This window comes from Pantherophis guttatus, chromosome 3, assembly GCF_059756535.1.
Source record: "Pantherophis guttatus breed Tessera chromosome 3, ASM5975653v1, whole genome shotgun sequence".
In the NCBI taxonomy this organism is placed as follows: domain Eukaryota; kingdom Metazoa; phylum Chordata; class Lepidosauria; order Squamata; family Colubridae; genus Pantherophis; species Pantherophis guttatus.
Window position 1 is genome coordinate 106,553,209 of NC_142065.1, and position 24,896 is coordinate 106,578,104.

Sequence of the window (24,896 nt, forward strand, 5' to 3'; positions counted from 1 at the left end):
GTTCTAGTCATCCAGTAACCACGATTCAGTTACTTAACCATAACTTGGAATGCTTGCTGCCGCAATGGTTGTATGCCGAAGACTACCTGTATTATTTAATCATAAACCCACAATGAAAACTGAGAATATGAAACTTAGCAATACCATTGTGAGAAAGGCAGTTTGGTATAGTGATGGGGCACCAGTCTAGAGGCAAGGAGATCTCTAGACTATTTATTCATGTAAAATATCATTTTACATGAATAATTAGAAAAAGTGGCCAGTTTAGCAACTCCTTTACTCATTATTGTCACCACAACAGTAACACTCTTGAGATCAACATTAGTCTGTCAAGCTGTTATTATTAGTGGCACACTTTCCAACTCAAAACCTTAGTGTTTTGACACTTTCTTTCTTCTGAAATTTTTAGAGAAAATACAAAAAAGGGAATTTATAATATGTTTTCCTTCCTTCCTTCCTTCCTTCCTTCCTTCCTTCCTTCCTTCCTTCCTTCCTCCCTCCCTCCCTCCCTCCCTCCCTCCTTCCTTCCTTCCTTCCTTCCTTCCTTCCTTCCTTCCTTCCTTACATACGTACGAACATACATACATACATATTTCTTATCCAGAAAACTTTTTCACTTCATGCAAGAGAATTACAATGTCAACATTCCTAGATCCCATTCATTATTCTTTATGGGTTCATTGTACTATTAGCTTTGTGTTTCTTTGGGATTCAATAGAGCCTTGATAGTACAGTGGTCTAAGCACCCTGTTATTAACACAGCTGCCTGCAATTTACTGCTGGTTCGAATCTCTCCAAGGCTCAAGGTTGACTCAGCTTTCCATCCTTTCTAAGGTAGGTGAAATGAGGACCCAGTTTGTGGGGGCAATAAGCTGACTTTGTATAAATATACAAAAGTATGAAGGCTATTGCTTAATGCATTGTAAGCCGCTCTGAGTCTCCGGAGAAGGGCGGCATATAAATCAAATTAAAAAAAAAAAAAAAAAAGTCTACTTTTGAAGAGTGTTCTCCTATGCAGCTCTCCATTATATGGTATCTGCAGTACCAAATAGCATTTCATAATACTTCTCTTATGTGTGAAATTGGTGAAAGAACACCCTAAAAATGAATGGTATCAGAATATTGAGTGATAATAATTATGTTTCTGCTGTCTACTGCAGCACACCTTAATGCAATGTTGCATTGTCCATTCTGTTCTCACAACAACCTTGTCTTATTGGATTACAGGTGTGTGATTCAAAAATTTTGGAATTTTCTAGTTTTCTACTTGGTAAATTGAAAGAAAAATAACTTATGTTAATACATGCCATGTTGCACTGATCACCCAGAAAAATCTTAGTTTGGGGCATAATTGATCAGGCATATCTGTTTGAGAGGAAGCTGGACTAACAGAGAACCAGAAAATAGGTGCAGCATATAAACCTTCAGTCTCTTCTAATCTTAGAATCCTAGATCAGTACCGTTTTTACTATAGCTGTTGATCCTTAGTTATTCTTGATGGATTTTCTGGAGCTATTGATTTTCTTGGACCTTAGAAACATATACAGAGATTATTATTTGTACATAGGTGCCAACATATGTAAAATCCATACACATACATTGCTTGGTGAGACTGTCTAATAGTCAGATTTGAATTCAAACCAATTTTTTCTAACTGGGCAAAATTGCAAGACAACTTCAAAAAAAAAATCACATTTTATAAGATACTTGTACTGACGATATCAGACTGGGAATATAAACTTGAACTTTAGAGTATGGTTTCTAAAGGGCAAAAGAATTGACCAAAGAACTAACATCAGAAATATATGGAAATTTCATATGTTTAGAAATATTGCATATCGGAGCACAATAAAAGGGAACTTTTACTCATAATGTTTTCAATAGTCTTTTTTCCTTCACTTGTCCTTGTTTTTTCTTTTTAAAAAATATGAATAAAAAGAGATAATGCAGCAAAAAAGAGAATGATAATTCTAGTTTAATTCTAGATAATTCTTTGAGTTTAAGTTTGAAGAAGCATGCATGAAGCTTGGAGGCATGTTTAGATTCAGAATTTTCATTAGATATGTATGTGGAATTGTTAGCTCAGAATAGGGATGAATAATACATCCCTTTGCATCAATTTTCTTGCATGCCCCTTTTTCTAGACTCCAAATAAAAAACCTCGTTCTCCCCCCCCCCCCAAAAAAAAGGTATTGCACTCAGGGAGGTAGAGAAGAGATTGTGTTATTCACAACAGATTACATTCATCAAATCTGATACCAGCTGCTTTTCTGAGTAGTTTTTTTTCCCCTTCTTCTTTTTCTCTACTCTCTTAGAGAAAAGATCCACAACGTAGCAGAATCCTCATTACACTAAGTTTTCGGAATGCACAGCTACTGAAGAATGTAGATTTGGTTATATTCTCAGTTCATTTAGGATTGATGACAAGAATTAACATGCCAGGCTAATATCCTGTTTAAAAGGAAGTGTAATTCTTGAAGAATTCTTAGAATACTCTGCAGTGTATTGAAAAGATGTACTTCATTTAAAAAATAACCAGTTTTAAATTATTAGTGTTGAACATCCCTCCCCCTTCCCCCCAAAAGACCCTAAACTTGACAACATAGTTTATTAGTTCTCTGGATAGTTAAATATCTTCTCTAAAATTGGAGTTTGAAGAATTAGTAAGAACATTGATATTGATTATCTGTTTGACTAATGAAATCTCTTGCTTACATTTGCCTTTCTTGTTCAAGTAAGATTTATAAAAGTATCTAGCCTGGGACAATTAAAATAAACTATCTGTTTTGTTGTCTCTTACCCACCCACACCAGGATTCAGATTATACATGTTGTGGCTGTATCCCTGAGAATAAAGTTTACTAATACATATATATGCCTCATGCCTCAAACTTGGAAGGTTGAGGGTTTGATCCTAGATAGCAGCAGATATTTCTTTCTCAGAGCACAAAGAGAAAATAACTGCTGCGAACTCCATGTAGGAATCAAGACGGGCATTCAGCCAGTAAATGTTCAGCTCCATTCAGTCTCCTGGACTCTATGCTGAATTAAGGGATTATAGGGTTGTAAAAAAATTATATGTATAAAATTATGCTACATTGAAATGGAACTTTCTACATAAGACTCTTTGTAAGACAACATGCTTTTTAAATGTACTATAGTTTTTATATTTGTTGCACAAATGAATCTGCCCAATTGTCTCACCTATCCAGTAAGGAACAGCAATTTCACTTGCTGTATAAATTCATTTTAAAGAAAATCTCATGTAAGGAATATATAAAGAACATACTTTCATTCATTATTAAAGTCACCATTTTTTAAATCAGGGCTGGGAGGGGGGCAAAATTGTGACACTTAGTACTCAAAACTCTTTCATTTGCTTTCCCATATGGCATATGTCCTCCTGAGCTGCCTCAGGAAATGATGCCTTATTCTGTTTATCTATTGATGGAGGGAAAAAGAATTAAATGTTATATTATCAGTGTTGACATCAATCTATTGTGACACAGCAAACAAAATAAATAGCATGTTACTAAAAGAAAAAGTAATCTCAGTAGAATAGATTCTATGAAAAGGTTTGATTGATCAAAGTACAATATATGTTACATTGGACATAATGTCATTACATCTGTAAAATAGTTTGGAGTTTGTCTAATTTTGAACAAAGTTTCTAAAGCTTCTAAAATGAAAAATGCAAATGATTTTTTTAAAGTGATTTCTAGCCTTTATTGAATTTTTTAAAAAGAAATAAAAGTAAATCCTGCTTTTATAGTCCTTAAAACTATTGGAACTTTAGCACATAATTCCAATAACTAAAGGAGGAATTTCTAAACTTTACAGTATAATTAGACAAATTTTTGGAGGGGGACAGAAGCTGCAATCTAGTGTTTGTATTTTTAGCCAAAAAGAGATGAATTAAAAATCTGGGACACTTTTTTTTTTATTTGGACTGCAGATGGATGAGATTGGAGGTGGGATTGAGAGTATTTTACTCTCATCTCAAAACCAGTCCAGTCATTTTTATTGGTTTTAGCTGTATTATCATAAGCCTCCCAGAATAATTTGATAGAGATGGATGTCTATATAATTTAAATTAATTAATTAATTAATTAAAATGATTTTACTAAAACCCAGCTATTTTGCTGTAGAATTTTGGCAGTATTTTCTTGAGATGCTTATGAAGCTGCATTGTGGATTGTTTGTGCAATGTTTCACATAAACATTTTTTTCTAACCCTTTCGACTTCTAACACTATTTTTAAATTTTCATTTCTTTCCCATCTGCTCTGCTTCATAACAGAATACCTAATTCAGTATCTATGAATTCAAAACTTGTGAGGTTACTATGAAATAGCGTTCCGCAAGAATGTTGATGGTAAATGTTCAAGTAATTAATTCACTAATTTTATTAGTGAGTATAATAGTAGACTTTCTCACTTAAAGCTTGTCTGACATCTGTGTGCTACCAGAATTTAACAAGCTATATTAGAGAATTCTGTTTCCTTTTGTAATAAAGAATCCTTTCTAATAAGGAAGTGAAAAGCATGTCCCGGCAAAGTAGCCCTCCTCAAAGCAATATAGGCAGCCATTTTCTCTGGAAGACTCAAACTGTTGCTTCAAGGGCTGGGGCTATAAGTATGTTTGTATGCACATCTCTTTTTATCATTGATGGTTCCAGCAGAAATGCTATCTAGACATTAATATACACATATAAAAGACTAGGAACAATAATTGAAAGAACTCCATGCTTCTTCCAAAGGATTTGTCTGCTTTACTGCTTCAGAGAAGTGCGCTTTTTTCTAGTAACATTTTACTAAATGGTATTTTCAAACCTTTGTACAGTCCCATTTTCCTGAATAAACATATATAGTGATTAAGATACAAAGCCAGAAATCAGGAGACCATGCGTTCTAGTCCTTAACCATGGAAGCCAGCTGAATGGCCATAGTCCAGACACACAGTCTCAGCCCAAACCACCTCACAGGGTGGTTATAGGGAAAATAGAAGGAGGAAGATGTATTGGATATGTTTGCCACCTTGTTATTTGTATAAATAAAGACAGGATATAAATAGATTATATCTCTGGAACACACACTCTAGTATAGCACTCAAAGCTGCCATAAGGACAGATTTAAAAAGCAGTGTGGGAAATGGCTTCAGGCCCCGGACGACAAATATGAAAAATAATTTCTCTATTTTAGAAATCAATTTAGCTAAAATTTTAGATAATTGGCCATTTCTGATCAGTTAGAAGTTCATGAGCATTGCCTTAGATGGGAAAGAAAACTGAGTTGCAGTAAAATTTACAAATAAATCTATCCAAAAAAAACCTGCTTCTCTTGCTATTTTTTCTAGTACTTCCCCTCAAATTACTTGTATAAATACTTGAAGTATAAATGAATTTGTGCAGGTCTAGAACTGTTCTTAAATTTCTCTTAAGTCAGAACATGGGGAAAGGTTTGGGTCAGGGAACCTAACCTTATATAAATCTTGAAAACATTTTTTTAATGTGGGATACCTGCATTTCTCTATTCTTTAGAGAAATCTGCTTGAGCTAACCTTAATTAAACCCACTTCCTTAGTTAACTTTCCTACAATCTGCTTGTATGCAGATTGTAGGAAATTGGTTTAAGATGTGATACTATCTGGAATTAGAAATAAAATAGGGATATAATTAAAAAAAAGTTTTTGATTTCAGGATCCAATCTGGGTCAATCACTGGAACCAGAGGTTTAGTTTTCTGACTTTTCAGACTCATGCTGGAGCCATCTTCAGGGAACTTCTCTCTAGCAGAGTGTGGGCTGTTCTATGTGTGGTATTTATGTGGTGCCTGTTGTATGTGGTTTTTTAGATGTTGATTGGGGTGTTGATGGCTGGCTATTAAGTTGTTGGCTGTCTTTTGCTTGTGCTGCATAGCCCTCTCCTTATCTAAGTTCTTGATAAACTGGTGGTAGATTAGCACTGTTGTTGACTGACAAGGGGGCCGTTTCCCAGGCTTCAATCACTTCCCTGGCTGTTTTTGTGCCTTCTCATCCAACAATCTTAGTAGCTGCAGAAAATACTGTGTAGTGAAGGAAATATCATTGTCCTCTTGACAAGCCATTATGTAGAGCACAAAAAAAAAAAAAAAGCTTTTTGACTTTATAGTTGGCATAAACCACTTTTAATCCCTCCATAAGGAGATTTCCAGATTTTGGCTGGTTGATTGATATTATTTGATTTCCCGATTATGTTAACATAGATGAAATTTTTTTTAAAGGTTCTAGCTATTGTAGAAGAAATGGGACATGGTATTTTCAACCTTATGTTCTTGAATTAATCCCAATCAGAATAATTGAAATAGTGTCATATCTCTGTGGAAAACAGCAATCAGAGAGTTTCACAGTTTGCCCTTTCCTGTCTCCTCTAATTCCTTCTTAGCTTTGTTAATTACACTTCCATCCTATTATGAAGATCTTGGTGCAAGCTTTAGATTGACTTAACCTTGACATTAATAATGTACATTATTAAATTTTCATCCCATCATGTCAATAAATCAATTATATGTGCACATCTAATTAACTATTCATCCAGTAAAAATAATACTTGAAATTATTATATTGCATTTCATCAGTGGATCTAAAGCTAGGTAGTCAGGGGTAGTTAAGCAATATTCGGCTTTAGAGATCAGCACACTGGCTCTATTTCTATCTTACATCTTACATATAAGTCAAGAATGATAAAGATAGCAAATCTTGCAAGACAACCATGGATATTCATCAAAAAGTGCCACTAGTAGTATTTGAAGGTTTTATAGCTCCATCTAAGTCGAATTTACTAAGAACAACATGAGGGATTTTTGCTTGCTGTGCCTACTATGAAAAGTCATGAATGAAGTTATTGTTATTACTTTTGTATTCCAGAAAAAAAATCAAGTCATCTATTACAACTTGGGTATGCCACTTAGTGTTAAGTCAGTATCATCCATCTTTTGATAACTACAGCACTGTTTTCTTAATTAAAATGTTCATACCTGATATTGATTTGCATAGGGTGGGAAAGTGGAGGGAAGCATGGTTAAAATAGTGAATCATGGAGCAAGTAGCCTCTCTTGCAGGTGGACATTTTGATTCGGGAAAACTATTCGTTTAAAAATATAATTGTTATACGATGACTTCCATCTGGACTTCATTGTTATAAACTAACAAAAGGGCCCAGTCGTTTGGTATAATATGTATAGATACAAAAATCATGCAAGTATTTGCTACCATATTAGGGAGGGGAGTGTGGGGAAACTTAATTAAAAGATCTCAACTTTAGTGCAGCGTAAACATAAACCATTTCTACAATTTCAGTTTTTGTGCTTGCTTATAATTTGGCCTGTACATTAAGCTTAGAAGTAGGTAGAGTAGTACCTTAATGGTTCATTGCATACTGGGAGGGAAAATTAAGGTTGGGAAATGTGTGCCATTTCCTCTCCCAAGGATACTGTAAACTGTTAAGTAATTGGGCCTTAATGTACTTCAGGAGGAGAGAGTGCAATTTCAATTAAAATAATAGTTTTTTATATTGGCTCCAATTAATTAACTCCAAAGGCTTAGTTGGAATATAACTTTGGTTGCATTTAGAATTATGAGCATTCATTGTTGACTATGGCCAGTCACAAAGTAAGCATTTTCAGACGATAGAAAGGTGTACCCAGGATGCTTTCTATTTTAATTTGATTTTTTAAATCAGGTGGCCTTTCCAATAAAGTACAGGACTGCAGCTAGTTATTTTATTTACAAGAACATTTCTAAGTCAAAAAGCTAGAAAGTTCTGGATTCAAATACATACACTGATACAAACTATTTTAAAGATTCATATACATTTGAAACCAGTAGTTTTTCTTTTGGGATCGATGGACAAACAGTTATGGAACTTTGTTTTTGTACGTGATAACTGTAGTGAGATCATTGTATGCATAAAAAATGGAAAGATTCAGCACTACCCACTAATGGAGAAATAGTTGGTGAAGATGATGGGACTTGCTAAGATGGCTAAATTTATTTCTGTTAAATTCTTTGATAAAAGAAAAGACAATATCTACATGTATTGTTGACTGAAATTCTCTTATGAACATTAATAAAACAGAAAAATGAACATACGATTTTTGGTTTTGATGATGAGACGTATAGAACAAAGTTCTGCTGTAACCATAGTGTAAGGGCTAAATTATGATTGTAACTATAATTGCTGTAAAGAAGATCCAAAGCTATTTCTTTGTATCTTTTTTCTTTCTTTTCTATTTTTCTTTTCCCTTTTTGTTCATTTCTATCAAAAACACTCTGCATTTTATGTCTTTTTACTCTTAATCATTCTTTGCTCTTTTTGAATACATTCTTTGTAACTGTTTTTTTCTGACAATACAGATTATAAAATCATAGAATTGTAGAGTTCGAAGAGTCCATAAAAATCATCTAGTCCAACTAGATGTGCAGGAAACTAATCAAATGATTCTGCAGAAATGGATTTCAATCCTTTTCTTAAAATCTTTAGAGATAGGCAACACACAACCTCTATAGATAGGTTGTTCTAGGGTTATACAGATCTTCCCAACAGAAAATTTTCATTTTCCCTTTTAAATGAAAGTGAGGTAGTTGCAACTTCTACCTCTTATGGTTCTAGTTTCTGTTCTATTCTGAAAATAATTCTTGTCTATCTTCCTTGTAGCTTCTCTTTACGTGAACATAGTTATATTTTCCCAAATTTTCTTTTTTCCACACCAAACATCCCAGTTTCCTTTATAGGGCAAGGAAATCCCTGCATCATTGCAATCCTCTATACTAGTGTTGGCAAACCTTTTCGGCACCAAGTGCCGAAATGGGAGTGCTCATACGCAGGAGCGCCAGAAACCAGAAGAGCAACAGGCAACGGCTGGCGTGCCCAGAGAGATGGTTCTGCGTGCCACTTCCAGCACGTGTGCCATAGGTTCACCATTACTGGTCTATACCTTCTCTAGCCTTCTGGAATGGTATTCAGTGATAGTGTTCTTTCATTTTCATTTTTGCCGCATTTTCTTGTTTTGTTTTCTCACACACAGCTTTTTCCGTGTCTTTACTGCACCAAATATGATTTTAACTATATCTTGTTATTATAACTCCATGTGCTACTCTGGTATTCTGTAACATTATCCTTTTTACTGTGTCCCAAGCAGTTTCCAGATCTACACTCCTTTCACTGAGTTGGGAGATAAACCTGTCTTTTAATATTTTTCTTTCTATTAAAAAAATATTTTTTAATATTTTTAGAGGATGTCTACTTTTTCTTCCTTCAGTCATCCTTACTCATTCATTCATTCATTAAATTTATATACTGCCCTCTTGCCAAGAGGCAACTCTAGGCAACTTACAAAACCAAATAAAATCAGTAAGATTACACATGAATATTAAAATATTAATATTAAAATATTATTATAATATAATATAATATAATATATTATAATATAATAATATTATTAAATATTATTAAAATATTAACATTAAAATTTGCTTAAAATTAACAAAGCTGCCAAGGAAGGGAGCAAGATGCATATGGAGTGGAGGTGGAGTCTTATCTCAGTCCATTAACCACTTTCAGCATGATGTGCCCCTGTCAGGGCTCCAGGCCAATTGGCAGAGCCAAGTTTTCAATCTCTCATGGAAGGGCAAAATGTGGGTACGGATCTCACCTCAGGGGACACAATGTTCCAGACGTGGAAGTCATGGTGAAAAAGGCTCTTCTCCTGGACTCCACTGGCCAGAATTTCTTGACTGACGGAGTCCACAGCATGCCCCTTCTGCCAGCCTGGATATCATTCTTCCCATTCTGCATTCTTGACGCTACTAAAATAAAAAGGGTTGTCTGGCATTCAGAATTACTCGTTTATCTTTGTATCATTCACCAATTTATCTTCATAAACAATCAGATTAGTCATGCTTTGTAATACATTCATTTTCCTTTTGTATGTATGCCTAAATCTCATATTCAAAGCAAACAGATTTTTTCAAAGTATGCAACTCTCACTACTCTCATTTACTTGTAGGTTTCTGAATTGTCCAATCATTTTGTTTTTATCCAACTATTCATATGGCACATCAGAATAATTTTTTCACTTAGATCACTGCAGCTTTTCCCTCAACTCATTTCTGATACTTTCCTGATTATCTAAAAGCACCATCAACCAATGTGTTTCACTTTCACTTCCCTGCCTTTATTCATTAGTTCAACTTCGCAAGACTTGACCAGGTCTGTTACACCCTTAGCTTTTCCCAACACACAACATACTTCTTTTTCTCACCTTCACTTTGTTTGTTAATTTATGGTTTTTACCATTTACTGCTCCTTCCTTTTCATTCTTCTGTTTTGGCTGTGAACAGATTGGCTGATAAAATATTGACTCCCTCATCCATTACCATTTTGAATTTTCACATATGCTTTTTAGTAAGAGAGGAGAGGAGACATAGAAGAGGAGAGGAAAAATAGCAGAGGTTACTAATCTTATTTGTACCCATGTAGCACTGTATTGGTTTGGGCACTTTTTAGCCAATATTTTCAGATATGAGCCTCGGTGGCGCAGTGTTTAGAGTGCAGTACTGCAAGCTACTTCTGCTGACTGCTGGCTGCCTGCAATTTGGCAGTTCAAATCCCACCAGGCTCAAGGTTGACTCAGCCTTCCATCCTTCCAAGGTGGGTAAAATGAAGCCCCAGATTGTTGGGGAAATATGCTGACTCTGTAAACTGCTTAGAGAGGGCTGGAAAGCACTGTGAAGCGGTATATAACTAAGTGCTATTGCTATCCAACCACAACTTAGTTGGTACAAGCTGCTTTCCACCTTGCAAGCCCTCATATTTTTCTCAGGTTCCCTTAACTGGGAGAGTACATGTAGTTTACCAACATACTTGGAATGCATATTATTTTTAAAACATGTCCTATATATTATGTATACATCCTCTGAATATTTGAAAGCATAGAACTTTCAAGGCATAAATTTTTCTTTACTATTTTGGAATCTAATTTTGTGTGTCAGTAGGAGGAAACAGTATATGGAATCAACATGCTATCATCCCTTCAGCTTAATTGATTACAGAAACTCAATCCTAGGGATGTATAAAATATTTAGTTTTGACACTTTTCTAATCAGTAATTCTACAATCTGTTCCATTTTGAGTGTGACATTGCTGTTTTAAATATGAAATTGGGGTTCTGAGGATTTTGGATTTTTTTCTAGCATAGAATAGAAATTTGGAATTGGAGCACTTCTGAAATTCTCATCAGCTGTTAGGAATTGAGAGAAAGAATATTCAGAAGCATTCTGAAAAATTGGACATCTTCAATACAACTACAAATATTGCAGTATCTTGATTTACAACTTATTTCAAGAAACTTACTTTCTTTGCACCTCTGGATGCTTTTTTTTTTATTTCTAACCTAATAAATTAACTGAATTTATTGGCTTATATTATCTATCAAGCATTAGAAGAGACATGCACAGAAGAAAAAATTGTAGATGAGTAATGCAATTATATTTTCAAAGTTTTAAGTCTAAAATAGACTCCTTCAGTAGCTCTTTTATAGACATTGATAAATTAAGGCAAAAAAGCCTTGTGAAATGAAATAATTACAGATGTAGGAGATAACTCATTTTAAAATTTTCAGTTAAATAGACATGTCAAACAGGTAACCAAAAGACATTCCATACAATAAAGTTTTCAACAAAAGTGTCTGCATATGTTACCTAGTCACAAAATTCTTAATATGAAAGTGTTAATATAACAGCAGTGCCCAAATGCATAGATTCTGTTTTTCAGAAACTTAAGAAGAATAAAACTCATAGACTTGTTAAATTCTTTTTACAATTTTTCTACATTTGTTGATCTTAATATTTCCCATCTTTTCCCCACATTTCTGCTTTTCTTTCTTCAATTTATTTTTCATATTTAAGTTTGCTCTATTATAAAGCATATTTTAATTAAAATTAGTTATTAAAATATACAACTGACCAGAAATGTACTGGAGATGGATTCCAACTTTATGTTTGCAAAACGGAATACAATGATTGAGTTTGGTAATGATAACCTTTTATATAATGAACTATTACTTCCTGAATCAAAAATACATTCCTGGGGCACTAAAGATATTTGATCAGATTATATCTAACAATCTAAAACCTTACACATTTTATTTAAAAATGACTTGTCTCGTATTCTTTATGTGGTAATCCCACGATACAGAAAAATAAATGTCTTTTAGATTGATTTTTCTTAACAATATAATGCGACCCACAGAATTCATATTAGAATTAGGAAATGTCTCCAAACTACTTCACAAAAATCACTTATTTATGTCCTTCAGTGATAATGCTCTGTTTAATAGTTGTATGATATTATTGTCAACTTCATTAGGAATATCAGGCCTTGTTTCACAGTAATAAATATCTGACTATTATTTATTGTATAAAGAAGAACTTTTATTCAGTGAATGTCATTAAATAGATTTCAAAAAGCAAAAACAATTCCAATTTTGTGGAATATATTGGTGTTCTTGTTGGTTGGTTCTGTTTTGCAACCTTTGACAATTTATTGCTTGTCAACAAGTTTCAAGGTTAAAATAGATGATGGATCGGAGTCCTGTTTTGCTAAAACTTCATTCTCTCTTGAGAAGTATTTTTGGCTGGAATTCCACTTGCAGCTTTCAGCACAGGGACATGAATGTGAAAGTTGAAATACTAAGCATTTATAAAGATAATTTAGAAGATTCGTGTACTGTGTTATAAATTATTTTGAGGAAGATTATGCAATAATGTGAAAAAACCTGGGGCTCAATTTCATTTTAAATAATTGCAAATATAAGAACATTTTAAAAAACTGAAAATGGATAATTTTTCCTGGGTGAATATTTTCAGTCTCAGAGAAGTAATCATGATGTAGATAACAGTGTGAATTAAAAGAAAGATTGAACAAAATATTATATAGAAAGGAGAATAACCAATCTGATAATAATAGCATAAAATCTACTTTATGGAATATTATCTTCAGGCTTGTCAAGCAATTAAAAAGTTTTTAGTTGCTTAGTTACTCACTTCAATTAAAGTGATTCTTAATTTCAAAGTTTAGTCATATCACTTTTTAAAGAGATTGAAATTTAATACAGAAAAGTTAACATTTATGGTAGGGAAAGTAAGGAGCATCACTAGTGTAAAGAAACAATCAAGTATTATACTCTGCTAAAGCTAACTCCTAGTTCTTAGAACCTTAATTTACTTTTTTGATATATATAACCAGTTAACTAGAGTTCCATCTCTTGATAGTATCTAAAACAAACATGAAATAAATAGCTTTTTAATTAATTGCATTTTTACAATAGTAATATTACTAAAGGATATAGTTTTTAAACATTTTTATAAATTAAATAATATGGTTCCAAACCTATTTTTCCCTCTTTATATTATTTGGCCTCATGACTTTCAAAGTATTTTAAGGCTTCTGGTCTGCTATGATTGCATTTTTCCATGCAGTATTAATTTAATAATGGCATGGGACCAGAGAGTACCACTTCTTGATTACATCCGCCCATTCCATCAAATCCAACAGAGGGGCGCATGTAGTAGGTCCCATCTAATAAGGAGTTTTAGGATGATAGCCTTTTTTTTTTGCCATGGAACTTGCCTTCTGGGTCACACCCCGCCCCCTCCCGAGGTCGGATTGTCCCGACCCCAACTGGCCTTTAAGAAGATCCCAGAGACATGATTTTGCCATCAGGTTTGGGGACCCCATGGAGATATGCAGTTTGTGAGATGTTCATAATCTGCTGCTTGGTACTCTTACACATTCTATTTTATGTTTGTTTTAACTTGTTTTTAATGTTATTTATTTATTTAGAAAATTTATATGACTTAAATTTAATTTTTATTTTTTTTTTGGACTTTGGTTAGGGTTATTTATTACATGTGTTTTGATTTTTGCTACTTTAACTGTGGGCTGCCAGAGTCACACATGTGAGACCAACAGCTAAATAAATTGAGCACATAAAATCATTTGGCAATGGGACTATATATGTTTTGATCATCAGTGTTCATGTTCAGTCTTAAGCCAAGCACTGACTTGGCCTCCTTTACTGCTTCTGCCTCATGTGCTCTCCCTCCGCTCTCTGGCATATTGTAAAGAAGAGATTAATAGCTTTCATTTGCCAATTAATTTTATTTTTAGCCATTGTTAATTGCTCTTCTTGGACTTAATATTATAATACATTATACTTTAAAGTGTCCCAAAGGTCATATATATTCCTCTTAGCCCCCATTTTGTCATCTTTAGAGAATTCCAAGAGAGCATTGCTGAAATTCTTCAAGAAACTCTACAAACATGATACTATGAGTTTGGGACTTTTGTAGGGGCAAGGGGAATAAAATATCCGAAATAGATGTGTTAACATTCAGGCTTAATGTGCCCATTTTTCACTTTTAGCACATCTCCCAACAATTGGGGGGTGGGGGGGAGAAACCCTGAAAATTATTACATTTTTGATGAGTCTCTAGGATTGCCTTCTTGGTTTCCAGGCTGAAAAGCGTTGCCCACCTCTGATGTGTATGTGATCTGCCCTTGTTCAGTATCAATCATTCACAGGATGAGGGGGGAAAGGAATTCACAAATCTAAATTGAATACTGCTTGGAAAAAATTGATACTATTTTTTTGCATACGACATGGTGCCAGACTGTTTCTTGCCTTTACTTGTCAAGTGTCTCCTCATGTTACTTTCCAGTAGTGAAATAGGGTTTGAATGAAAGACGTGATAGGATATCAATTTTTATTTCAGCTGACATTATACCAGAGAAGTCTGGTCTTATTATGGTCATATCCAGCTAATCCAGGTAGATAGCAAATCTTTTGGGTCAATTCTTTGTACTAATGTTTATTTCCTTGCTGGCAGGAATCTAAATCTCTGATTTAAGTTTTGGTCCTCTCTGCAAATACTTTTTGAGTATATTGAACAATCACTATCAAACATAGACATTTTATTGCCTGGCAGAATTGATAAAGATGTTAACAGTTACATCAGAATAACCCAGGCTAGCCAAGAAGACAAGTGGTAGCTCACTTGATCCTCCATGAATAAAGTATTAAACACAATCATGGGCTTTCCTTATTGAATTTGTCCTTTAGATTTGGTCTATATAATCTGCATGATACTGTTCTGGGTCACTCAAACTGGCACTATACATTTCTAAAGCAGCAGTAATGATTATTTCTGATCAAACCTACATGTCTTCCTCAGGTTAGTTCTTTTGACATTCATAACAGAGCAGAGAAATTCTATCTACCCCTTTCTGACTCTTTTGTTATACAGGGGCCCTCTTCCTGTGAGATGATGTAATCCAGATGGTATTACTCAATTTAAAGATCAATTTAGATGAACTTCTAACTTCAGTGAGAAAATTATAGCTGTATTAAATAACTAGCAGATGCTGAATCAAAGAGACCTCATATTGCAATTCAACTGAAACATATCTAATTTTCAGCATAATCAATCATGTGCATTACGCTCAGGTGACCATTGTATGACAGCCCCAAAAGATCAGTATAAAAAAGAGATGGCTTGATCATGACTATAGGTTTCAGTGACAAGCTTCAAGAAAGATTGAAAGTAGAGTTAGGAAGAATAAATGTAACTCTCTAATTCAGCTATTAGTCCAATTTTAATTCCAATATAAATAATTATTAAAATCCAAACATTTCTTATGTAGCTCAATAAAGTGGATTTCGGCCTCAGTGTAATTCACCACCACCACCCAAAAAAATGAGAGAAAAATTCCGGAAATTGGTGACTAATAGCTTGTATTATATAGCATTTTACCAATGCTCACATAGAACTCAATATATTACCAGAGTCGTCACCTGTCTCGAACTAGAATGCAAGTAGATGATAGCATTGGCTCTTGAAAAGTCCCTGGAGAATATATGATATCCCCAGAGATATATCATCAGAATTTCCACTGATGAGTCCCTATTCTAACTAAATATTCTTTAAGAAATAGACATGTTAGATCTAATAATTGAAAATTGAAAGGATTATATGTCCCAATTTTTAAAAAGACAGCAGGCAATAATACCTCCTAGCCTTTTTGGACATACTCCAAACTTTAGCCTAATATCTTCTGATAAACTGGGGGATTAGGAAGAAGCAACAAACTCTATACATCAGGAGCAGGTAGGATTTCATAAAAGCCAGAGCACATAAATCACTATGTCACTTTGAAGGTCTTAATTCAACAGTATATCAATGGATTCAGAAAACAACTTTATGTGACATTGGTTGATTTCACTTTTGTCTTTGATTTAATAGATAGACTTTGATCATTAATCATTCATTCAATTTCTACAGCTGCCCATCTCAAACAAATGACTCTGTCAAATAATCATAAAATCAATTAAAACCAAATACAAACATAATACATACATATAGAAATAAAATAAAAACCATAATTATAGATATTAATATAACTAGGAAACTGTGCCCTTAACATGCACTGTTATAGGTATTAGGATTATTACTTTAATTTGCAATTTCCTTGTATAGGGTACCCATTCTTAATGTTAAACCAAAGGAGTTGCTTTAAATGCTTGACTACTTTTATTGCTTCTTGACTCTATTAATTGTTTTATATCTGGTGTAATTTATGCTTTTCCATCCAAATATTTTTGCCTTCCAATGGTAGAGATTTTGGGTGTTCTATAAACTGGGTTTTTGTTTTTTTAACCTTTGGAGAGCTTCAACATAGCAAGTTGAATTGCTTTGCTGAGCATAAAGAAATTGACAATAATAAAGGATTAGTTAGTATATTAGAAGACACTGACTAGACAATCCAGGTTCCATTGGGTCATCGTTTCAGAGATATTTCCTCACCTAAACAGAGAAATAAAATAACCACAGTCAGGCAAAAAAAAAAAAAAAAAAGCAGTGGGAATGGAATGGAAGCAACTCCAACTTCCTGCCAGTAAGAAATTGCAGGTTCAAGGCTAGCAAGCATGTGGGGCAGGAAGTGAGAAGTACATGAGTGTATGAGAGATAGCACATATGTTGGGGGGTGGGTGGCATTGGTTGGGAAAGTTATAGGTGCTATGAGGTGCTACATGGGTCAGAGAAGGTGCACATGGATAGGTTTGTGGGGATGCCACACCAGCTGGGAAAGATACAGAGGGAGGGTGTGAGGCAGGATGATGTGGGACAGGAAGGGTGCAAGGCGAATCTTCCCTGTTTTCCTTCCTTTCCCTTCCCAACATGTATACTGCTAGGTAGGAGAAGCAGAGAATGAGGAATTGTATGAGTGGTCACAAAACTGTCACAGAATGGTGACAGAATGAAGATTTTCAATAGCAGCACAGAAACATCACAATTTTCCCAAGGGAGGATTGTTGATTGATTGATTGATTGATCGATAGATCGATGTATCAGTCAATCAAATTTTTACACTGCCCATCTCACCAAAGTGTCTCTGGGCTGTTGGGTCCAGGCATTCTGTAAATTTGCTTGTTTGAAGTACTTTTGTTGACAAAGTTTTATCCTATGGTACATCAATTAAAGGTTACAGACACAAGAGTTTTATTAGTACATAGATTACAAAATTATGGTTAAATTCAATCATTCTCTATTCCGTTACATAATAAAAATTGCCTATTTAGTTTGTTCCAGTAGTCAGTGATGGAGTTCAGTTGAAGCATTTTTTAATTTGAATTTCTCACTTATTTCCCATGTTCACAGATCTAACAATGATTTCATATATGTCAGATGGCTTGAAATATCATGACACCAACTGGTGGTGTTCCCAAACTATACAGGCACAGCATCTCTGATCTCCGGGTCTTTCGCTGTGCCCTTAAGACCCTACTGTTCCGACAGGCGGGGTTGTCTAATTGAATGATTTTAAATTGGGTTTTAACTTTGGGTTTTAAAATTCAGCCAAAACTATTTAATGATTTTAATTAATTTTAACTATTATATTGTATATTTATGTTTTAATTTTGGCTGTACACCGCCCTGAGTCCTTCGGGAGGAGGGCGGTATATAAATAAAATTATTATTATTATTATTATTATTATTATTATTATTATTATTATTATTATTATTATTGCTGTTGTTGTTGTTGTTGTTGTTGTTGTTATTGTTATGTCAAATTCTACAGTCTTTTGAATGCTGGGGACAACCATATCTGATTGTTAAGGCAAATAGCACCCAATTTACTTGGTTTACTGCCTGCAGCATAATGCCTAATAGTTTTTCTTCTTTTGCAGGAGTCCAATGTATTGATTGCTGCTAACAGTCAGGGTACAATTAAGGTAAGTTTTAAAATGTTGACCGGGGATAGCAGCAAGGTTACAGAAAATTAGAAGAGACATTTTCAAGAGTTCCATTTTTGTACAGCTGTTTATAAATTAAAAGTACTTATTTGCATCTACTGAGGAGACGGGAGTAATGTCAGTTGAGGAAAAAATGTGGAATGTAATGTATTTAACAGGCACTGGTTTTCAAGACATGTATAGAAAACAAAAAGCTGCAATTAAAATATTGTACACGCCATAGTCAAAAGAATGAAGTGATGCTTAAGTTTGTGAACCTTTTTAAATGTTCAATATTTCAGTATAAGTATAACCTAAAATATTATCTGTTCTCCACATAAGTTCCAAAAGTACATCAAAAGAATTCAATTAAAACAAATGAGTCAAAAACATTATATTTGTTTATTATTAAGATAAATATCTACATAGCTATATATTTGTGTTTGGCAAAATGTGAACCTTTGCTTTCAGTAACTGGTAAACTCTTGGGCAGCAATAACTGCAACTAAGCATTCCTGAAAACTGTTGATCAGTCGTTCACATTGACTTGGAGGAACATTAGCCCATTCCTCCTTAAAAAATACCTTTAACTCAGGGATGTTGCTGTACTTCTGTGCATGAACTGCCCATTTCAGGTCCTTCCACAACATTTCTGTAGGATTAAAGTCAGGACTATAACTTGACGGCTTCAAAACATTAACTTTCCTCTGCTTTAACTATTCTTTCATTATATGACTCATATTTTGGAGCAGGGGTGAAATCCAGCAGGTTCTGACAGGTTCTGGAGAACCGGTAGCAGAAATCTTGAGTAGTTCAGAGAACCGGTAGCGGAAATTTTGAGTAGTTCAGAGAACCAGCAAATACCACCTCTGGCTGGCCCAAGATTGGGTGGGAATGGAGATTTTGGAATATCTTTCCCCTAGGAGTGGGGTGGGAATGGAGATTTTGCAGTATCCTTCTCCAGCCACGCCCACCAAGCCATGCCCACAGAACCGGTAGTAAAAAAATGTGGATTTTACCACTGTTTTGGAGATTGTTGCCTTACTATGTGACCTATATTCTCTTGAGCTTTTGTTCATGGATAGATAGCCTGATGTTTTCCTGTAAAATACTGGTACAATTCAAAATTCAGAGTTCCATCAACGATAGAAAACTGTCTTGATCCAAAGACAGCAAAACAGGCCCAAACAATAGTACCGCCACCACTATGTTTCACAACATACAGTCAGGTCCAGAAATATTGGGACATTGACACAATTCTAACATCTTTGGCTCTATACACCACCACAATGGAGTTGGAATGAAACAAACACAATGTGCGTTAACTGCAGACTGTCAGCTTTAATTCGACGGTATGTACATCCAACTCAGGTGAACGGTGTAGGACTTACAGCAGTTTGTATATGTGCCTCCCACTTGTTAAGGGACCAAAAGTAATGGGACAATTGGCTTCTCAGCTGTTCCATGGCCAGGTGTGTGATATTCCCTCATTACCCCAATTACAATGTGCAGATAAAAGGCCCAGAGTTCATTTCAAGTGTGCTATTTGCATTTGGAATCTGTTGCTGTCAACTCTCAAGATAAGATCCAAAGAGCTGTCACTATCAGTGAAGCAAGCCATCATTAGGCTGAAGAAACAAAACAAACCCATCAGAGAGATAGCAAGAACATTAGGCATGGCCAAAACAACTGTTTAAAACATTCTCAAAAAGAAGGAATGCACCGGTGAGCTCAGTAACACCAAAAGACCTGGGAGACCATGGAAAACAAGTGTGGTGGATGACCGAAGAATTCTTTCCCTGGTGAAGAAAACACCCTTCACAACAGTTGGCCAGATCAAGAACACTCTCCAGGAGGTAGGTGTATGTGTGTCAAAGTCAACAATCAAGAGAAGACTTCACCAGAGTGAATACAGAGGGTTCACCACAAGATGTGGTGAGCCTCAAAAACAGGAAGGCCAGATTAGAGTTTGCCAAACAACATCTAACAAAGCCTTCACAGTTCTGGAACAAGATCCTATGGACAGATGAGACCAAGATCAACTTGTACCAGAGTGATGGGAAAAGAAGAGTATGGAGAAGGAAAGGAATTGCTCATGATCCTAAGCATACCACCTCATCAGTGAAGCATGGTGGTGGTAGTGTCATGGCTTGGGCATGTATGGCTGCCAATGGAACTGGTTCTCTTGTATTTATTGATGATGTGACTGCTGACAAAAGCAGCAGGATGAATTCTGAAGTGTTTTGGGCAATATTATCTGCTCACATTCAGCCAAATGCTGCAGAACTCATTGGACGGCACTTCACAGTGCAGATGGACAATGACCCAAAGCATACTGCAAAAGCAACCAAAGAGTTTTTGAAGGGACAGAAGTGGAATGTTATGCAATGGCCAAGGCAATCACCTGACCTGAATCCCATTGAGCATGCATTTCACTTGCTGAAGACAAAACTGAAGGGAAAATGCCCCAAGAACAAGCAGGAACTGAAGACAGTTGCAGTAGAGGCCTGGCAGAGCATCACCAGGGATGAAACCCAGCTTCTGGTGATGTCTATGCATTCCAGACTTCAGACTGTGATTGACTGCAAAGGATTTGCAACCAAGTATTAAGAAGGGAAAGTTTGATTTATGATTATTATTCTGTCCCATTACTTTTGGTCCCTTAACAAGTGGGAGGCACATATGCAAACTGCTGTAAGTCCTACACCGTTCACCTGAGTTGGATGTACATACCCTCAAATTAAAGCTGACAGTCTGCAGTTAACGCACATTGTGTTTGTTTCATTCCAACTCCATTGTGGTGGTGTATAGAGCCAAAGATGTTAGAATTGTGTCAATGTCCCAATATTTCTGGACCTGACTGTATTTGTTGCACACAAATATATAGCTTTGGATCATTTGCCTTAATAAATCAATGAATAAGTATAACATTTTTCACACATTTGTATAATTGGCTTGGTTTGTTTATCTAGTTCTGAGAACATATCACATCTTAGATCATACTTATGCAGAAATATTGAAAATTCAAAAAGATTCACAAACCTTTAAGTATCCCTATCACTGTTTGGTTTCATATGAGATGTTCTTTATTGTCTCTCCAGGTAGCACTCATAAATGGATCAAATTTTCTGGCCTTCATGAAAAGGATTGGGAATGTTTAGACATCTCCCTTTGGCCATTAAATGAGCAAAAATTAAATTTGTTATCTTCTCTCCTTGAACCTTTCTGATGTACACCTCAATAGCAGCACTTTGAACATTGAAGTTACTTTATTTTACTAATTTATCCATCAATTTTTATAACATCAACTATCAAAATATCATGACGATTTACAATAAAAACAAAGTCACAGTTGTCTTTTCCAAATTAAGTGTTAAAAATTAAGCTAAAGCAATTAGCAATTAAATGCCTATTCAAAACTTTTAAATCTCTCTAAGGAGATCTGTTCCATCAATTTTACATTGCCCAGAGTGTTAGTGAATTGGCGGAATTCATAAATAATGCAACATGGTAGGAGTTTTGACAGCCTCCTAGAACCCAAAACAATACACTACTAATTTAAAGGTACAATATGTACACACAAAAAATAGTGAATATCCTATTGTGAATATAATCCTCCAACTTGTACAAGAAGCAGAGCTTAGAAATGTACTGACATTACTTCCTGTGGAGGAAATAATTTCAAAGTGCACCCAACTGGTCAGCTCCATCAGTCATTTAAACTGCCAAGACCCTCTCAATCTAATTATTTTTTTTCTTTTTCCACTACATTATTCAGTTCAGTTGTTAGAGTCAGAAGCTCTGTGGCCAGACTCAGAAAGTTAACTGAAGACACAGCAAGAACTGCTCAATTAAAGTAGAAATCCAACGTGGTTGGTATATTTACAAATTGCTGGAAGAATAAAAAGAGATCTTAAGAAAGAAGGAAGGAACATTGAAACATTTATACAAAATCAAGGTCACCTGTTAGGATATATACTATATATAAATTGTTACTGAATTACATATGGAAAAGGAACAAATTAAATTTTTTGTTAAAGTGGATGCAAAATTTCTAAAAAGTAGTCACAGAACACTAACAAGAAATGCTATGGAAAAGAAATCAATGTAATTTACTTCCTGATACAGCTTAAGGGAAAATTGGGATAAAGTATGTATAGGTATACTGATGATGTTATTTAGTTTGATAGTGAAATGTCTGCAAGAAGAGAGCCAAGTTTAGAGAGCACCAAGAACCTGATGGTATATAACTCCATAAGTAATTACCAAAATAGACAAATCATATAACAATAAATGTTGGAAATGTGAGAATCAATAAGGAATATGGTGGTCTTGTAAAAAAAAAACCCTCAGAAGTACTAGAAAAAAATACATCAAAATATTCAGAAAATTCTACAAATAAAATTTGAATGGAAATCACAAATATTTTTAATTATAATGTTTCACAAAAGATGAAAAAATATAATTTGATACAGTATATATCAAGAATAAATTTGACACAGCATTGGGAGAATTTTTTTTTTACCATACAAGATTGGGAAACCAAAATGGGAATATATAGCAATGGCAAGTGATAGTAGTTAAGATAGAGGTTTAACTAAATTTAAGCAGGAATGGCTCCATATATACTATGTATTACACAGCAAGGCAAATACAGAACTTTGAAATATGGGATCTAGGAAAAGAGTCTTGAGACCAATTAAAAGCAATAGAAGAAATCTCTTCAACAAATGCTAGCAATAATATTGAATGTACCACATTTAATGTAAAGTGCAAATATTTAGTTGTAATTAGCAGTTAGGTAAATAATTAGGAGGGAAGGAGATAACACATCATTATTTTTTTCCACAAATGTTTTTACTTTTGTTTTATTATTGGCTGTTAGTGTTAGTTTTTTTATCTTTATTCTTGTGTGTTTTTCTTTAAAAGTTACTATAAATGAATAAAATGGATAAAATTTGCTCCAGGGCTAGCAAATTCTGAACGTATATTTGCTAATTTGTACACACGCTGTGATTTTCCTGATAGCTGAGGCTGAGCAAGAGGCTTGATCTCCAGTAGTTAAGCATCATAGCCCCACATCTCTGTTCCATACTCTTCACAGTGAAAAACAGTTGATCGCAAGTGAATTCTTATCCATCTGGAAGACCTCCAGATGTGATCATGGAATAGCTGAGAAATACCTTTTCAATGACACACCCATGAGGGATGTGAAAGATGAAGGTTATAGGTAGTCCTCGACTTACAACCACAATTGGAGTCCAAAATTTGGGTTGTGAAGTCAGATAGTTGCTAAGTGAGTTTTGCCCCCATTTTATGAACTTTATTACCAGTTATTAAATGAATCGCTGTAGTTGTTAAGTTGGTAACACAGTTGTTAAGTGAATCTGGCTTCCCCGTTGGCTTTGCTTGTCAGAAAGTCGCAAAAGTTTATCATATGACCCCAGGACACTGCAACCATTGTAAATATGGGCCAGTTGCCAGGCATCTTAAGTTTGGTCATGTGACCATGGGGATGCTGGAGTGGGCTGTGGAAAATAGTCATATGTTACTTTTTCCAGTGCCGTTGTAATTTCAAACAGTCACTAAACAAATGGTTGTAAGTCAAGGACAGTACTGTTTTCAAACTCTCCACCGCAGTGGCCTGTTGGGGAAAACAAGGAAGGATACTGGAAAACAGTACTGAATGAGGGAGAGATGCCCAATCTCTCCTTTATATGATATACTACTAGACACCACCTTCAGGACCAATCACACAGGACAGGAGTTATCCCTAGATGAGAAAGAAGCTCATCAAGAAAGATGTGAACATTTCCTACAAATACGCAGGAAAATCTGTAACAATTTAGGCCTGAAGGAACCAGAACTGTTCTTTCCCATGGATCTCCTGTTGGATTTACTGGCAGTAAAGATGGACCTGGTATCTAACAGTTCTACCATATACTTTCCTTTTCCTGACATATTTTAGTTCCTCAGGTCTGAGTGGAGAGTCCAAAATAGCAAAGGGTAACATCTCCCTAGCCGTTGTATTTTCTTGCAGTCAGTATTAGTTTTCCATAACTTCTCCTTAATGGACAATCCTGTAGCAACACTGATCTCAGAGGCCCTTCTCAATAATGACAAGAAAGATGGCTGAGGCCTTGGGGCAGCTATCACAACTTAAAATCCAAGAGCAGAGGGAACTCAGCAGAAAGAAAGTGGCCATGACTGTTGCCTTCATGGCAGATGCAAGCTGAAACAGTGTCCAGTTCTCACCATGATAGTTAGCATAGATTATGAATACACTGGTCTATTATAGAAAATGATACTCTGGGATATAGGAATCTGCTTTCTCCAGCCCATCCAGGTTTTGCCAACAAAACTTACATTGCACTCCCTTATGCCTATGTTTCCTGTGGCAGGGGGGTTGCTTGTTTGTTTGGTTTGTTTCGCTCTTTCTGGCTTGTTATTCTAAATTTGGGGAAAGGAGTTATCTCCTCCAAAGGAAGAATCATCTGAACATTTCTAACGCTTGCTTCCAGAGAGAGAGAGAGAGAGAGAGAGGGATATACCCATTATAAAATGCTACTC

The 24,896-nt window shown here is 35.0% G+C and overlaps 1 protein-coding gene across 6 annotated transcripts in view; it reads left to right on the forward strand.

Annotated features, from left to right (window-relative positions):
- COP1 (COP1 E3 ubiquitin ligase) overlaps positions 1 to 24,896 on the forward strand; it is a 111,397-nt gene that overhangs the window by 84,368 nt on the left and 2,133 nt on the right. For all 6 annotated transcript variants that reach the window (XM_087891133.1, XM_034409744.3, XM_087891134.1 and 3 more), the window contains one exon: positions 18,282 to 18,326. In XM_087891133.1, the coding sequence (XP_087747259.1) occupies positions 18,282 to 18,326 (45 nt within the window). The remainder of the gene's footprint in view (positions 1 to 18,281; positions 18,327 to 24,896) is intronic.